Below are 19,519 nucleotides of genomic sequence, written 5' to 3'. Positions count from 1 at the left end.
AGCAATAAATCAAAAAGCGGCCGTGGTTTCGCCAATTCTTTACCTATTTTAAAACAATTCACATTTTTGGAAACCCTGAATCTTTTCCGAGACAATGGCTATCTCATATTTTTCAATTTCGAACATTCATCTATGGCTTTTGTCGTTCGAAATTTGAAAATTTAAATTTTTACAAAATGCCATTTACAATTTCATACAAGTAATTTAAGATTTTTATTATCACCGGAAGTAACGTCATTTTGGAAAAAACTGTATTTTTAGCCTTCAAAACAGATATTTAATTCAAATGAGTCTGATTTGTAATGTTTTTAAAATTATATTTGATTCCAATCACCAAATAGATTGAACCCATACGATCATACAGATACCAGAAACTGGTTTCTAACTTGTACGGTTGCAGAGAAATAGACGGTTTGCTACAAGTCACTTTTCAAGGTTTTTGGTCTATAAAAGTGGCAATTATTATTCGATATACATAAAAATTTTCACCATGTGATGCCTTATGCCATTTCTGATTTCATAAAACTAATTGAACATTTTCATTATCACCGGAAGTACTGTACACTTACATTTAACAAATGTATAAAATGAATTGATATTTCTGGATTTGGTTGATTCGGCGTCCATTTTATTTGATGTGGGCAATGATTATGTGTTTAATGGTTTCATTGGTACCGGAAGTGACATATGTTTAGGGTAACGTGCCACCGGTGAAACCATAATCATAAAAATATTCGATATTAAAAAAAAAGAAGTAAAAAAAACAGTAAAAATCGGTGCTCTTGCAAAAATCGTCATTTCACCGTCGGGTGTGACCGGATCAAAACACCTAAAGTATCGTTTGGTAGCTCGATGAATGGGCTATTGTATGACACACTTCCTGTCTGATTCCTGAAAGCCGGTTCAGTGCTGCTTACAGGTCTAGTTATTATTATTATTATTTATTTTTTGTGTGTGTTTTTCCTGCAAATCTTATATCTCAGAATCTAACCGTGGGATCTTTCTGAAACTTTGACCTACCCCCCCCCCCCCAAGAATGGGTGGTGGCTTTGGAATAGGTATATTTTCAAAACGTTTTACACATCCGAAATCACCGAATTTTACGAACGAATTTCGGATTTTCGAATTTCGAAAATTCGTCGCCGTGATTTCGAACCGGAAGTTAAAATCAACTTGACAACTTCTTTAATAGTTGCACGATTTTCATGAAATTAAGTATGTAAGTAGATCCAAGGTACATTCTATGCAAATTTGAAGGCAATCGGACCACAGGAACGTTGCCTGGGCAGAGCAAATCAATTCGGTCGCGAAAATTTGCTCATTCTTCAAAGTTATTATAATATTGTGTTATGACCGCCATCTTAGATACACCGTCATTTACCAAACCACTCCGAAATATACCCAAAATCCCCAAATCGACCATAATTTCTTTTGACTTCGCGCATGCGCCGCGCTGGAACCAAGGTAACATGACTACCAAATTCCGGCGAGGAACTTTTCACGTTGGTACCTAGGTGCCCTGAAAAATTCAAGGCAATACCTGCATTCGTTCAGGTCGTTTGTTCTTCACACGGTTCCTGTCGTTCGTCTTTTTCCGCCATTTACGGCTTCAGTCAGGGCGAAAAAAGAGGAATTTCGCCACGACACCGGAGCCGATTGTCCGAAAACCATGAAATTTGGATACAATACGCCCATTACCACCCCGAACTCTGTGCCTTACTCCCATTTTGATCCGATTAAAAAAAAGAGTTTTAGCAAAAAACCGATTTTCGGAATTTAATATTGGTTTTAATTAATTTTGAAATTGCAAATGCAAAGAGATTTTATCGCCTCTTCCGTATGTGATAGGTATTGGTACTATACACATTATCCTTAAAAGACAATTTTTTAAAATGACCGTAACGATGTATCGACACTAGAAACCGAAATGGCCTATTTTGACCTTTTTTGACTGCTGAGGCATCCTTCCGGTGGTACAAATCTCTGGAATTTCTAGCGGTTGGCTGTGCCGCGATGATGTTTATCACATATTAATAGGAGAAAATGCTCAGATATCAAGAACAATACAAATTCGATATAATACGGCAATTTTTTAAGCAAAAAAACTTTGATGGGTGGCTATGGGTTTTGAATTTATTTTGAACGTTCTCGGAATCCCACACTCTTCTATTTTGGTACTCCGTGTGGAGATACCTATACAGATTTGCCCTTGTTATATTGGATACCTAAACTACATAAAAATCCCTACAAGCAACGTTTTATTGCAGGTTCATCCCGTTGTTCCACAAAACCACTTTCAAAAGTATTGACATCTATACTAACGGCTGTTAAAGAGGGTATTCAAAAATACTGTGACAAAATATACTCTCGTAGTGGTATAAATCAAATGTGGATATTGAAAAATTCCAAAGAATTACTTGATGGTTTGCAATCTAGATCCCTTGCTTCAGTCTCATCTATTCAAACGTTTGACTTTTCTACTTTGTACACTAAAATTCCCCATAGTAAATTAAAAGCCCGGTTGAAAGACATTATTCACGGTGTCTTTTCGTCTAAATCAGGTACTGCGAGATATCAATATTTAGTTGTAAATTACAATTCCACATATTTCGTTAAGAATCACAGTGATTCCACAAACAAATTCACGGCCATCAAGATAATTCAGATGTTGGATTTTTTAATTGATAACATCTTTGTTGAATTTGGAGGGGAAATATATCAGCAAGTGGTTGGCATTCCCATGGGCACCAACTGTGCACCTTTGCTTGCTGATCTGTTTCTCTATTCGTACGAAGCCGATTACATACAGACGCTCGTAAAAACTAATAAACGATCAGTCAGACTTATTAATTTCACTTATCGATATATCGATGACGTTTTATCACTTAATAATCCTAAATTTAGTGATTATGTAGAATTCATATATCCTGATGAGCTCGAAATTAAAAACACCACTGACAGTGACAATTACGCTTCCTACTTGGATCTGCGTCTCGATTTTGACAATTGCCATAAACTGAGTGTTAAATTGTACGATAAACGTGATGACTTTGACTTTCCGATTGTTAACTTTCCATTTATTAGTAGTAACATTCCAATATCACCAGCTTATGGAGTGTTTGTGTCTCAGCTAATTCGTTACGCGAGAGCTTGTTCCTTTTATTCTGATTTTTTAAGTAGATCGAGGCATTTGTCATCTAAGCTTCAACTACAAGGATACTTGCGCACTAAACTTATTAAAACCTTTAAAAAGTTTTATGGCCGTCATATTGATTTGATTGGTAAATATAACGTGTCTCTCTCGGCTATTATTCTAGATATATTTAATTGACACGTGTCTCTCTCGGCTATTATTCTAGATATATTTAATTGACACGTATACTATTACTATCTCCCAGATAATGTCTACTACATCGTTAACACAGTTTATCGCGTGCATTTTGCATACCGATAGTTCATTGGCCAATCACGCTATTTTACCGACATTTCGCCTAATAGTTTGGATGCAGATATGGCGGGTGTGGCGCCAGGCAGGGTACGCTTACTCTTCCGGACACCTGTTACCACTGTTTGTCGTGTATTTTGTACACGGCGAGCAGTCCATTTGCTGATTACACTATTTTGCCTGATTGCACTATTTTGCCTATACCGTTTGTTTTGGGAACACAACCTGTGTAGGCTGTCATTGATAGTCCATTGGCCAATCACGCTATTTTACCGAGATTTCGCCTAATAGTTTGGATGCAGCTATGGCGGGTGTGGCGCCAGGCAGGCTAAGCTTACTCTTCCGAACACCTGTTACCACTGTTTGTCGTGTATTTTGTACACGAGGAGCAGTCCATTTGCTGATTACACTATTTTGCTTGAATACACTATTTTGCCTATAACGTCTTTTAGGACTTCGAATTCTGTCTTATGGTTTTGATTGTTCGTACTTGGTTTTATTTTATTAATTATAGCTAGAATCCCAAGATACATGCTATGCAAATTTGAAGGCAATCGGACCACAGGAACGTTGCCTGGGCAGAGCAAATCAACCCGGTCGCGAAAATTTGCTCATTCTTCAAAATTATTATAATATTGTGTTATGACCGCCATCTTAGATACACAGTCTTTTACCAAACCACTCCGAAATATACCCAAAATCCCAAAATCGACCATAATTTCTTTTGACTTCGCGCATGCGCCGCGCTGGAACCAAAGGTACCATGACTATCAAATTCCGGCGACGTTTGTACCAAATGACGTTGGTACCTAGGTGCCCTGAAAAATTCAAGGCGATACTTGCATTCGTTCAGGTCGTTTGTTCTTCACATGGTTCCTGCCGTTCGGCTTTTTCCGCCATTTACGGCTTCAGTAAGGGCGAAAAAAGAGGAATTTCGCCACGACACCGGCGCCGATTGTCCGAAAACCATGAAATTTGGATACAATACGCCCATTACCACCCCGAACTCTGTGCCTTATTCCCATTTTGATCCGATTAAAAAAAAAAAGAGTTTTAACAAAGAACCGATTTTCAGAATTTAATATTGGTTTTAATTAATTTTGAAATTACAAATGCAAAGAGATTTTATCGCCTCTTCCGTATGTGATAGGTATTGGTACTATACACATTATCCTTAAAAGACAATTTTTTAAAATGACCGTAACGATGTATCGACACTAGAAACCGAAATCGCCTATTTTGACCTTTTTTGACTGCTGAGGCATCCTTCCGTTGGTCCAAATCTCTGAAATTTCTAGCGGTTGGCTGCGCCGCGATGATATTTATCACATATTAAAAGGAGAAAATGCTCAGATATCAAGAACAATAAAAAAATCGATAAAATACGGCAATTTTTTAAGCAAAAAAAAACATTGAAGGGTGGGGGTGGGCTTCGAATTTATTTTCAACGTTCTCGGAATTCCACACTCTTCTATGTAATAACTAGAATCCCAAGGTACATTCCGTGCAAATTTGAAGGCAATCGAACCAACGGAACGTTGCCTGAGCAGAGCAAATTAACCCCGGTCGCGAAAATTTGCTCATTCTTCAACGTTATTATAATATTGTATTATGACCGCCATTTTAGATCCATCTGGGTCCCCGAACCACCGTCACTATCAAACCACTCCGAAATAGACCCAAAATCCTAAAATCGACCTTAATTTCTTTTGACTTCGCACATGCGCCACGCTGGAACCATAGGTACCATGACTAACAAATTACGGCGAGGAACTTTTCACGTTCGGACCTAGGTACCCTGAAAAATTCAAGGCGATAACTGCATTCATTCAGGTCGTTTGTTCTTCACACGGTTCATGTCGTTCGGCTTTTTCAGCCATTTACGGCTTCAGTAAGTGCGAAAAAAGAGGAATTTCGCCACGACACCGGCACCGATTGTCCGAAAGCCATGAAATTTGGACACAATACGCCCATTACCACCCCGGACTTTTGATCCGATTAAAAAAAAGAGTTTTAGCAAAAAAAAAAAGATTTTCGGTCAACTGATGGTCTCCATTTGGAATTGAATATGCAAAACAGTGAAAAATCCACTTCAACAGACGTGAAAATAAACATATGTTCAATGCGTCTCTTGCCCGGGTGCGACTTTTTCACAGATTTTGATAATTATTTTTTGTTGTTCTTTTTTTTTTAAGATACTTGATATAATCCATGTCACGTGACGATGAATATGAAAGCTTTCATATCTGCATGGGACAGTAGCAGATCTAGTTATTCTTATTATTATTTTTTTTGTGTGTGTTTTATCCACAAATCGGATTTCTCAGAATCTAACAATAGGATCTTTCTGAAACTTTTACCTATCCCCCAAAAATGGGTGGTGGCTGTTGATTAAATATATTTTCAAAACGTTTTACGAATCCGAAATCTCCGAATTTTACGAACGAATGCATTTGACCTACAATGCTGTAACTTAGTGACTATTTGACCTATTTTACTAAATCTTTTTTCTTTGAGTACATTGAGACAATTACTTCAAATCTGCTATTTCGGATTTTCGAATTTCGAAAATTCGTAGCCGTGATTTCGAACCGGAAGTTGAAACCAACTTGACAACGTCTTTAATAGTTGCACGATTTTCATGAAATTTAGTATGTAAGTAGATCTTACCGATGCGACTTGAAAGATGTCATTAGAAATTTTCTAAATTATCTCCCCTTGATGAAATTAAGGATCAAAATTTTCAAAAAAATCGACGAAATATAGGTCAGATTGCCTTGAAATGTTTTTTCTGTACTAGCTACGACACAACTAATTCGTTCACAAAATATGGAGTTTGTAGCCCATTCCGGAAGTGCCACCATCTTGTAACGTGAAAAATTACTTTGCGTTTGCGATATTTTACTTACAGACATGGGAGTTACATTTTCTGAATCCTTAAAATAATGCCTAAAAACGTTCAGAGCAGAATTTTGATTTAGGGCAAATGATGGTCACCATTTTGAATTGAATATGAAAAATAGTGAAATATCCACATTAATGGGCTTGAAAACATACACAATTGGTCGTGGCTTAAAGAATCCCTATCCTATTACCGAAATTAATACATTTCAGGATAGCCCGGCTCATGGTCGAATGTTTGGTATTCGAATATTTCAAAAATTCGAATTTCGCCTTTGATGTTTTCCGTGATGACAAGGTTGTTTTCGCGTTTAGCAGGTTTTGACTTCGCGCATGCGCTACGCTGGAACCAAAGGTACCATGAGTACCAAATTCCGGCGAGGAACTTTTCACGTTGGTACCTAGGTACCCTGAAAATTAATTTCAAGGTGATACCTGTATTCGTTCAAGTCGTTTGTTCTTGGCACGGCACAAGGTCACCTGCCGATCGGCTTCCATTAGGGGAAAAAAGTGGAATTTCGCCGCCACACCGGCACCGATTCTCCGAAAACCATGAAATTTGGACACAATACGCCCATTACCACCCCGGACTCTGTGCTTTACCCCCATTTTGATCTCATTAAAAAAAAAGACTTTTAGCAAAAAAACGATTTTCGGAATTTAATATTGGTTTTAATTAATTTTGAAATTGCAAATGCAAAGGGATCTTATGGCCTCTTCCGTATGTGATTGCTATTAGTACTATACACATTATCCTTAAAAGACATTTTTTTTAAAATGACCGCAACACTAAAAACCGAAATCGCCTATGTTGACTTTATCATACATTGAATATTATATGCATGCGGTTAATTTTTATACGCCCACATTGAAATGTGGTCGTATATTGTCGTCGCCCCCGTCTGGCCGGCTAAAGTTAATATCCGATTACTTTAAAGTAAAGATACATTATGGGAGATTTTTATAGAGAGTTGGCCATTCTTGCTATAACAGTTCAAATGTAGATGATGAAAGAAAAATATATTGAAAATTTCAGTCAAATTACTTTATTCTGAACATAGTTATCATCGTTGTAATATTTGATTAGAAATGGTACCGAAATGCGTCTTCACCTTGGCCGATCGTTTGATTGACAGGCGTTAACTCCACCTACATATCTCGATTGTCAAGTAAAGTTTTCAATGGCATACGGAAACGCTCTACAACGGCCTCGCTAAGTACACTCTATCATTTAGCCTCGATCTAACTGACGTATTTTCATCAGGTTGCCCCATATTTGATTTAATCAATTAGTGAAATCCTATTTAAATCCGAGCTGTAGCCGAGCCATCCGTGGGTCTACAGAGTTCATTTTGGGCTTGTTGTTTAAATAAAGATCTAATTTATAATTTCTATAACATCTGAAGCCTAAATTAAGACTTGCAATAATCAGATTTAGTTCTTGCATAATGTATGTTTAAATTTATACACAGTGTTTAAGGTCATGAGACGAAGAAGCCTATTGATTTTCAGCGATTTCCGATAATTAGTCAGAGTTATGACCCTTGATCACTTCAAAAATTCTTGTGGACGCTCTAGAGGCTAAATTTAGTATCCGACCGACTTGAAATTTATACACAGTGATTAAGGTCACGAGACGAAGAAGCCTATTGATTTTCAGCGATTTCCGATAATTACTGTCAGAGTTATGGCCCTTGATCACTTCAAAAAATCTTGTGGACGCTCTAGAAGTTAAATTTTACTACTTCTTTTTTCTTTGAGTACCTTGAAACATTTACTTCAAATCGCTGTGATTTCGAACCGGAAGTTGAGACCAACTTGACAACTTCTTTAATAGTTGCACGATTTTTATGAAATTTAGTATGTAAGTAGATCTTATCGATGCGACTTGAAAGATTTCATTAGAAATGTTCTAAATTATCTCCCCTTGATGAAATTAAGGATCAAATTTTTAAAATAAATCGACGAAATATAGGTCAGATTGCCTTGAATTTTTTTTTCTGTACTAGCTAAGAAAGTACTGATGTGTACACAAACTATGGAGTCTGCCGATTTAACCGGAAGTGCCACCATCTTACGAATGCATTTGACCTACATTGCTGTAACTTTGTGACTATTTGACCTATTTTACTATTTTTTTTCTTTGAGTACATTGAAACATTTATTTCAAATCTGCAATTTCGGATTTTCGAATATCGAAAATTCGTCGCTGTGATTTCGAACCGGAAGTTGAAACCAACTTGACAACTTCTTTAATAGTTGCACGATTTTCATGAAATTTAGTATGTAAGTAGACCTTACCGATGCGACTTGACAGATGTCATTAGAAATTTTCTAAATTATCTCCTCTTGATGAAATTAAGGATCAAAGTTTTCAAAAAAAATTAACGAAATATAGGTCAGATTACCTTGAATTATTTTTCTGCACTAGCTTAGACAGTATTGATGTGTACACAAAATATGAAGTCTGCCGATTGAACCGGAAGTACCACCATCTTAAAACGTGAAAAATCCATAAGGCTTTTGCAATATTTTACTTACAGACAATGGAGTTACATTTTCTGAATCCTTGAAGGAATGCGAATGCTAAAAATCTATCGGATTTGAATTTTGATCTAGGTCAATTGATGGAAACCATTTTGAACTGAATATGAGAAAAAGTGAAAAATCGACGATAACGGACATGAAAATGAAAACAATAGGCCGTAGTTTGGAGAATACTTCTCCTATTTCGAAAATTAATACATCTCTGGATAGCCGGGATCAGGGTCCAATTTATGGTATTTGAAAATGTCACAATTTTGAATTTTGCCTATGTCGTTTTTCGTGCCGACAGAGTTGTTTACGAGTGAAAAATCGCATTAACTTCGTGAGTTTTTGACCGATTTTAATTGTTTTTTTTTATCTTGTTGAGATTCTTTATATGACCCTTGACATGTAACAGGAAGTGATTGTGAATATGAAAGCTTTAATATCTGCTTACCAGATCTAGTTATTATTATTATTATTATTATTATTATTTTTTGTGTACTTTCTGCAAATCGGATTTCTCGGAATCTAACCATGGGATCTTTCTGAAACCATGACCTACCTGGGTGGCAGCTTTTGATTAAATATATTTTCAAAACGTTTTACGAATCCGAAATCACCGAATTTTACGAACGAAGATATTGACCTACATACCAATAACTCTGTGACTATGTGACCTATTTTACTAATTCTTTTTTCTTTGAGTACCTTGAAATATTTACTTGAAATCTGCTATTTCCGATTTTCGAATTTCGAAAATAACGTCATTGACATTTCGTCCCGGAAGTAAAACAGAATTGACAACTTCTTTAATATTGGTACGATTTTCATGCAATTTGGAATGTATGTAGATCTCATTGACCAAATTTCAACGATACCCTAACTTATCTCCCCTTGGAGAAATTAAGGATTAAAGTTTTCAAAAAATACGACTAAATATAGGTCAGGTTGCCTTGAATTGTTTTTTCTTTACTAGCTACGACACTTCTGATTCGTTCACAGAAAATGGAGTTTGTAGCCCATTCCGGAAGTGCCACCATCTTGAAATGTGAAAAGTCGCTAAGGCTTTTTTGATATTTTACTTACAGACAAGGGAATTATATTTTCCGAATCCTTGAAGAAAAGCCCATAAATTGTAGGAATTAGAATTTTGATTTCTGGCAAATGATGGACGCCATTTTGAATTGAAAAGGAATGCCTAAAAAACGTTCAGAGCAGAATTTGGATTTAGGCCAAATGATGGTCACCATTTTGAATTGAATATGAAAAATAGTGAAATATCCACATTAATGGGCTTGAAAACATCCACAATTGGTCGTTGCTTAAAGAATCTGTCTCCTATTACCGAAATTAATACATTTCAGGATAGCCTGGCTCATGGTCGAATGTTTGGTATTTGAATATTTCAAAAATTCGAATTTCGCCTTTGATGTTTTCTGGAACCAAAAGGAAAAATGAGTAATAAATTCCGGCGAGGAACTTTTCACGTTGGTACCTAGGTACCCTGAAAATGTAAAGGTTATACATGCATTCGTTCAAGTCATTTGCTCTTGGCACGGCTCCAGGTCGTTTTTTTTCTATGTCAATTTACGGCTTCCATAAGGGGAAAAAAGTGGAATTTCGCCGCGACACCGGCACAGATTGTCCGAAAACCATGAAATTTGGACACAATAGGGCCATTACCACCCCGGACTCTGTGTTATACCCCCATTTTGATCCCATCAAAAAAATAGAGTTTTAGCAAAAAAACGATTTTCGAAATTTAATATTGGTTTTAATTAATTTTGATTTGCAAATGCAAAGAGATTTTATCGCCTCTTCCGTATGTGATAGGTATTAGTACTATACACATTATTCTTAAAAGACAATTTTTTAAAATGACCGCAACGATGTATCGACACTAGAAACCGAAATCCCCTATTTTGACATTTTTTGACTGCTGAGGCATCCTTCCGTTGGTCCAAATCTCTGAAATTTCTAGCGGTTGGCTGCGCCGCGATGATATTTATCACATATTAAAAGGAGAAAATGCTCAGATATCAAGAACAATAAAAATTCGATAAAATACGGCTATTTTTAAGTAAAAAAACTTTGATCGGTGGGGGTGAGTTTCGAATTTATTTTCAACGTTCTCGGAATTCCAGACTCTTCTATTTTTAATATGTGATAGCTTGAATCCCAAGGTACATCCCGTGCAAATGTGAAGACAATCGTCCCAACGGAACGTTGCCTGGGCAGAGCAAATCAACCCCGGTCGCGAAAATTTGCTCATTCTTCAACGCTTATTATAATAGATCAATCCGTGTCCCCGATCCACCGTCACATACCAAACCACTCCGAAATATACCCAAACTCCCCAAATCGACCGTAATTTCTTTTGACTTCGCGCATGCGCCACGCTGGAACCAAAGGTACGAAGACTACCAAATTCCGGCGAGGAACTTTTCACGCTGGTACCTAGGTGCCCTGAGAAATTCAAGGCGATACCTGCATTCGTTCAGGTCGTTTGGCCTTTTCCGCCATTTACGGCTTCAGTAAGTGCGAAAAATGTGGAATTTCGCCACGACACCGGCACCGATTGTCCGAAAACCATGAAATTTGGACACAATACGCCCATTGCCACCCCGGACTTTCTGCCTTACTCCCATTTTGATCCGATTAATAAAAAAAGAGTTTTAGCAAAAAAAAAAAGATTTTCGGTCAACTGATGGTCTCCATTTGGAATTGAATATGAAGAACAGTGAAAAATCCACTTGAACAGACGTGAAAATAAACCACAATAGGCTGTAATATGTTCAATGCGTCTCTTATTTCTGAAATTAATGCATTTCAGGATAGCTCAAGATCAAGATCGATTTTTTGGTGTTTGAAAATTTTCAAAATTTCGTATTTCGCCTTTGACCTTTTGCGTGCCGACAAAGTTGTTTACAGGACAATTTATGCCTTTAATTTTCAAAATTTACAAATTTCACCTAAATATTCGAACAGCTAAGGTCAATCTGATTCAAAAAATGTTAGTTCCGTTCAAAGTTATTTCATTTATTTTTTTGATATTTTCCTGCCCCTTTTTAGTTCTTTCCCGCCATTTTCGTTTCATGTTCTCATCCGTCCCGTTTTTAAACGGCTTGATCCATTTTTCTGAAATTTCTGGAACGGAAAGTCATTCCGATTACAGCAATCCAAGTCTCAGTTATTTCCCTTAGTTTTCAGATTATTTTGTTGCCCGGGTGCAATGTTTCTCACAATATTTAGACTTGTAACTTCGCGACTTTTTCACCGATTTTGATAATTATTTTTTGTTGTTCTTTTTCTTTTAAGATACTTGATATAATCCATGTCACGTGACGATGAATATGAAAGCTTTCATATCTGCATGGGACAGTAGTTGATCTAGTTATTATTATTTTTTTTTGTGTGTTTTTCCTGCAAATCTTATAACCGTGTGATCTTTCTGAAACTTCGACCTACCCCCCCCCCCCCCCAAGAATGGGTGGTGGCTTTGGAATAGGTATATTTTCAAAACGTTTTACACATCCGAAATCACCGAATTTTACGAATAAATCCATTTGACTTACTTTGCTGTAACTTTGTGACTAATTGTACTATTTTACTAAAAAAAAATCTTTAAGTACCTTGAATCATTTACTTCAAATCTGCAATTTCGGATTTTCGATTTTCGAATTTCGAAAATTCGTCGCTGTGATTTCGAACCGGAAGTTAAAATCAACTTGACAACTTCTTTAATAGTTGCACGATTTTCATGAAATTAAGTATGTAAGTAGATCTTACCGATACAACTTGAAAAATGTCATTAGAAATTTTCTCTATTATCTCCCCTTGATGAATTTAAGGATCAAAGTTTTCAAAATAATCGACGAAATATAACTCCGATTGCCTTAAAATTGTTTTTCTTTACTAGCGACGACACAACTAATTCGTACACAAAAAATGGAGTTTGTAGCCCAAACCGGAAGTGCCTCCATCTTGAAATGTGAAAAATCCCTAAGGCTTTTTTGATATTTTACTTTACATACAAGGCAATTATATTTTCCGAATCCTTGGAGGAATGTCTAAACAATGTTCGACGCAGAATTTTGATCTAGATCAACTGATGGACGCCATTTTGAATTGAAAATTAAAAACAGTGAAAAATCCACATTAATGGGCTTGAAAACATACACAATTGGTCGTGGCTTAGAGAATCTGTCCCCTATTACCGAAATTAATACATTTCAGGATAGCCTGGATCATGGTCGAATGTTTGGTATTTGAATATTTCAAAAATTCGAATTTCGCCTTTGATGTTTTCCGTGCCGACAAGGATGTTTTCGAGTTTAGCTGGTTTTGACTTCGCGCGTGCGCTACGCTGGAACCAAAGGTACCATGAGAAGCCTACCAAATTTCAGGATAGCCTGGATCATGGTCGAATGTTTGGTATTTGAATATTTCAAAAATTCGAATTTCGCCTTTGATGTTTTCGTGCCGACAATGTTGTTTTCGAGCTTAGCTGGTTTTGACTTCGCGCATGCGCTACGCTGGAACCAAAGGTACCATGAGTACCAAATTTCAGGATAGCCTGGATCATGGTCGAATGTTTGGTATTTGAATATTTTAAAAATTCGAATTTCGCCTATGATGTTTTCCGTGCCGACAAGGTCGTTTTCGAATTTAGCTGGTTTTGAGTTCGCGCATGCGCTACGCTGGAACCAAAGGTACCATGAATACCAAATTCCGGCGAGGAACTTTTCACGTTGGTTCCTAGGTACCCTGAAAATTTCAATTTACGGCTTCTATAAGGGGAAAAAAGTGGAATTTCGCCGCGACACCGGCACCGATTGTCCGAAAATCATGAAATTTGGACACAATACGCCCATTACCACCCCAGACTCTGTGCTTTACCCCCATTTTGATCACATTAAAAAAAAAGAGAGTTTTAGCAAAAAAACGATTTTCGGAATTTAATATTGGTTTTAATTAATTTTGAATTTTCACGTTGGTACCTAGGTGCACTGAAAACTTCAAGGCGATACCTGCATTCGTTCAGGTCGTTTGTTCTTGACACGGTTCCTGTCGTTCGTTTTATTCCGCCATTTACGGTTTCTGTAAGGGCGAAAAAAGTGAAATTTTGCCACGACACCGGCACCGATTGTCCGAAAACCATGAAATTTGGACACAATACGCCCATTACCACCCCGGACTCTATGACTTACTCCCATTTCGATCAGATTAAAAACAGGAGTTTCAGCAAAAAAAAATCAACCGATTTTCGGAATTTAAATTTGGTTTTAATTAATTTTGAAATTCCAAATGCAAAGGAATCTTATCGCCTCTTCCGTATGTGATTGCTATTAGTACTATACAAATTATCCGGTCCAGTCTTCACTACAATTTGTGATAGAATTACTTATTTAAAAAAACCCATATATATAAAAATAAAAATGGTTGGAGTGCCCAAGTTTAGATTTGTCGTTGATTTCATAAAGATGTTAGGATATACATGTAGAACGTTAAATACTGTGTGATTCAACATGGCGGCCGAGGGGTTTAATATGATATAAGTACCAAATACATGTACATGGTAGTACCAAATGGTTTATATGTATGAGAGTCAAGGTTTGGACTATAATGTCTTGGGGAAGTAGGAGGCGACTAGTATGTGCCTCTCTTTAGTGGACCGATGTGAGATTGCCCATTGTATTAACTGGACGGGTAGGCCTATTCACCTTCGGTTATGTGTCAATGTCAAATAAGCGGTTTCTTATCAACACGATCGGCTCTGGGCCGGTTTAATTCTACGTATCTCTCTTAGCTGAGAGAAAAAAGATTTTTTAGCCGAGAGAATATCTTCCGTCAAAGTGGTTGTTGATTCATAGATTCTAATAACCCCTTTTGCAGTTTATATGAAAGCTTTGATATCTGCTATGCAGATCTAGTTATTATTATTATCATTATTGCAGCATATTTATAGTGCGCCCTATCATATAACCTGTTCAGGGGCACTTTACAAAGTGACAATGTAGTCATAAATAAACAAGATTATGGACATGTTAACGATTGTATACAGAGTCAGTTAAAAGCCTGATTAAATAAATGTGTTTTAAGTTGTTTTTTAAAAGAATATAGAGATGTACAACATCTTAAACTAAATGGTAGATTATTCCATACAGGTGCTTGATAACTAAACGAGCGCTGGCCATTATTTTCATTTTTGAATACCTCGATTTTGCTTTAAATTAATTTATGGTTTAATGGGTGGGGCGGTTATATGTCATTTAAAATGAACACCGGCAAATTAATTTTGTTTTTGTGTTATTTCAGTGAGCCAAGAGAGACGTCTGTTGATGTAAGCAGTGTTGCCACTCCGAGACTCTCTATTGACGCAATTTGGGAAGCGACCAGTCTCAACTATGATATCAATCAACTTAACTCTCCTCTCCGACAGTCTCTAAAACCCAAGAATATCTAAAAACGTCGAGAATCTCTAAAAAAAAAAACCCTCGATAATCTATAAAACGTAGAGCATCTCTAAAGCCCATAAATATCTAAAAACCTCGTCAATCTCTAAAACCCATGAATATCTGAAAACCTCGATAATCTCTAAAACCCACGAATATCTAAAAACGTCGAGAATCTATAAAACCAATGAATATTTAAAAGCCTCGGCATTCTCTACATCCAAAGAATATCTAAAAACAACCCTCGACAATCTTTAAATAAAACTCAAGAATATCTCAAAACATCGAGAATCTGTAAAACCCATGAATATCTAAAAACCTCGACAATCTCTTAAAACCAAGATTTATAGAATCAAAACAAACACTCAAAGTTATGTCCCATTTTATGATAGACTTTTCTACACATGTTTAAATATAGTTAGTTCAGTGTTTTAATCAAATTTAGTTATAACCAACCCCATGAACTTTTTAACATTCCCTAAACAACTGGAATATGATTCAGTATTATATCTAGCAAATGATTCAGTGCATTGCTAGCCAATGATTCAGTGCATTTCTAGCATATGATTCAATTATAACTAGCATATGATTCAGTGCATTGCTAGCATATGGTTCAAACTCTACCTAGCATATGGTTCCCTATTTATCTGGCATGGGGTTGAAAATATATCTAGTATATGGTTCAGTATTTATCTAGCATATGGTTCAAAATATATCTAGTATATGGTTCAGTATTTATCTAGCATATGGTTCAAAATATATCTACTATATGGTTCAGTGCGGAAGGTCAGTATATATTTCAGTGGCAGTAGTAGCAGGACCAGACTAAGCTATAGTGTAGTGTGGAGTCTGTAACCAACGGGCGTAAACACAAACTCTTTCTGTCCAACGTTGAATAAAATATTCCGATATTTTAGCTCCGGTTTATAATTAAATATCCATTCGAAATAAATAACAGAAAAAGAATTGTTTACACATCGAGATGCTTTAGTTTTATTGCATGAAATATATACCATACTGTTCTATAAATATCTTGGCAAATATGGCAATCCATTAACTAAAGTGGTTTATTACAGAAATGGTGTAATGTGTACATGTATTGGTTGGAACATTCTTTCTGCCAGTTTTAAAATGAGATTGTAGTTATCTGGTGAATGTTAGTTTTTTTAATATAGTCCACTGGAAGTAAAATATTGAGTCCAACACACAGAAACGAATAGATTATGAATAGGGCGTGACACAGTGGCACAACATCAAAACAAATCTAGAATGACCTATAAATCAATTGTTTTCTTAACCATATTCGTTCCAAATATACGAAATTCGAAAGCCCGATAAACTGCACTACATAGATAACATCGTGGATGGGGGGGGGCGCTAAAATATAGTTGGCCGCGATAGACAAGGGACGATGTTCCTTTGGCAGCTTTATAGACAAAACACACATGTAAAAGAATTTATATGGTGCTTTGTTGCCAAGTGCGAGACCATCTACGATTATATCACCTTCCCATGGATTACTGTGATTATTGTGTGATTAACAATCAATGGAATCGGTCTAAAATTTACATCCATTGATCTTTGATGGCTCGTATAATGAATGCATTGGCTAAGATTACTGAAATATTTACTGAATATTATACCTGTAAATAGTTTTTCTGTAAATTTATATTGTTACCTTTTATGCTTACGTCTATGTAAATAACAGGATAGTTATCAACTGTAATAATACTAGTATTTTAAATCAGAGTTTCTGTCGTGTATTCCATCTGTATATAAATTATATATACCATAATATAATCATTTGATATTCGCGAATTTTACAATCTAAATGATAATGGGTGAGAAAAAGCAATAATGTTTATTACACTTCAACCAGAAAATATTAGAAATAAACCATTGTAAAATACATTATAATGAACCGTTAAGAAACATAACGTAAACAAACCAAAATATTGTTATCTTTTCTGGTGTCTATTTTGGTTGTGGGCTTTTCGTGTATGTACCAGCGTCTTCCACTGAACGATAAGATTGGTATATCGGAGTAAATAGGAAAAAATATATTACAAGTTTAAAGATGCATTATGTAAGATTTAGAAAAAGAACAGGTCGTTCTATAATAGTTCAAAAATAGAATATATTTAAAATTTTAATCATATAACTTTATTTATTCTGAAGCGGGGTGGGAGGGGTATGAATGTTTGAACTTTTTACAAGATTTAGCCTAAATAATTTCGATTGTTGAGTACCGTTGCAACGACAATAAACGAAGTCTCGATTGTCAATGTTAACCGATTATCTGGCGCGAAACCATTTGACAGAGGGTTGATTACGGGCTTGCCTTGTGAATAAATGTCTAAATTTATAATGACCTGCAATAGACAGATTAAACTATTACATAATGAATATTTAATTTCAGTGACTAATTGGTCCATGTGTAGTATTCAATATTTAATTTATTTTGCTGGATGTAAGTAAAATGCGCAGGTTATTCCTACTTTAATTATTCATGGTGTATGTGACACAAATTTGATAATATATGTTCTTAATATTATCGTTCATTCATAATTTTGTAAAGGGTTTAATTTGGGTTATTTTTTATTTTAATCCTCTGTGGTACAATATGTCATCAAATTATTATAGTGACAACAATAATTAAGGCGCTGGCGAAGTTTTCACGATCTCATTAAAAGCTTAATAATATCGCAGAACACTCTGCCCAAGGTGTAGATCCGTAAGCTTACCCTACCTCCATGTCCATTCACTGGCAACTTGATCACACAATCAAACTTTCAAACTTCTTATTTATAATTTACTAATTGTTTTATTTATATATTTACGTATTTATTATTCCTTTCTTTTAATTGTTTTTTCTGTAACTTGTAAAATATTTTGCACAATATAGTTGGCTTTCATTCAATTCCGTATGATGTCGAATACTGTTATATCTATATTGAAGAAGAAAAATCAAAGGATAAAATAATGTATATATAATAGTTAATGTATATAGAGATCTATACTAACAGTAAGTATTATAACTCCGATTGCGAACCCACAGCTACCAGCTGTATTGTATACTGTGCTATTTACAGGAACAGATGACATGAAATCCATTCCATTTCAAATGTCCTATATGAGATTACACGATTCATCGTATTTTGCCCTTCTGTATCATTGTTAGTGAATATATTTATGTGCTATAACACGATTCTCCATTAAAATTATATGTTAGTAAATTATTTATTTTTATTTATATGTTTTGATCTCATTCTAATAATAAATATATCTAAGGAAAACATTCCCTTGTTTGTTTATTATAAAATAGAAATACACAGAGTTAATAAATTGTAATTTCTGAAATTTACCTACATTACATGTATAATAAGTGATGAAAGAAGCTATCACGCGTATTTGGTTTCAAACTTGATATCCTGCTTATTGTTATCACACACATTTTTAATATCATTTTTGACATGGCTCGTATTGGTATCCCATGTATTGGTTTCACTTTAGTCATTTCAATTATTGATATCTTATAACCGTATTTTTCAGTATAGGCCTTTAATATTTAAAAAAAATCGTCATTGTCCTTATACTTCTCCTAATAAATCTCTGTTTATCATTATATATCTGATCTGTTTATCATTATCAGTCAGTCTTACGTAAAACGTTAAACTCCATTTTTATTTTATTTCTTTACTGGTTATTTGTTCTGTTTTTGGGCTTGATTTGAGCTACTTAAGCTAAAACCACTATTGCCAAAAGAAGCGCACCGTTTCTATAGCTAAAGGCAGGGTCAAGTCAGGTCAATTAAACATCTTCTTAAAGATGTTGTTAGGCTCGAATTTGATTTAAATATAAACGTCACAAAAAAAAAAAAAGAAAAAAAAAAGAAACAGTACGCGGACTAATTGTAATTAATCTGTAGAAGCCATCAGTATAGTAATATTATAAAATGTAGTTTTTCAAGCACACTGGCATTATGTTGTTCATTTCACTATTTTAGATCGACTGAAAATTTAGAATTGTAAACAATAATCACTACACTAAACTGTCTACGATATGCCATGTATGGTTGTATTTACCACTCAGATTTGTTTGTAAAAAGAAATATGTAGCCTAGTTGATTAATTTTGCTGTGGTAAAAATGACAAAAAACGATTAAATTATTAGATAAACTGGTGAAGTC

The 19,519-nt window shown here is 35.4% G+C and overlaps 1 protein-coding gene across 2 annotated transcripts in view; it reads left to right on the top strand.

Moving 5' to 3' along the window:
* The window catches only part of LOC126807736 (delta and Notch-like epidermal growth factor-related receptor), a 385,935-nt gene extending 367,307 nt beyond the window's left edge, over positions 1-18,628 (top strand). For both annotated transcript variants that reach the window (XM_050532512.2, XM_050532520.2), the window contains one exon: positions 15,194-18,628. In XM_050532512.2, coding sequence (XP_050388469.1) covers positions 15,194-15,341 — 148 coding nt within the window. In that variant the 3' untranslated portion in view covers positions 15,342-18,628. The remainder of the gene's footprint in view (positions 1-15,193) is intronic.
* Positions 18,629-19,519: the final 891 nt, after the last annotated feature.

Source organism: Patella vulgata, chromosome 1 (genome assembly GCF_932274485.2).
Source record: "Patella vulgata chromosome 1, xgPatVulg1.2, whole genome shotgun sequence".
NCBI lineage: Eukaryota > Metazoa > Mollusca > Gastropoda > Patellidae > Patella > Patella vulgata.
This window is presented reverse-complemented; position numbering and strand designations above follow the sequence as displayed.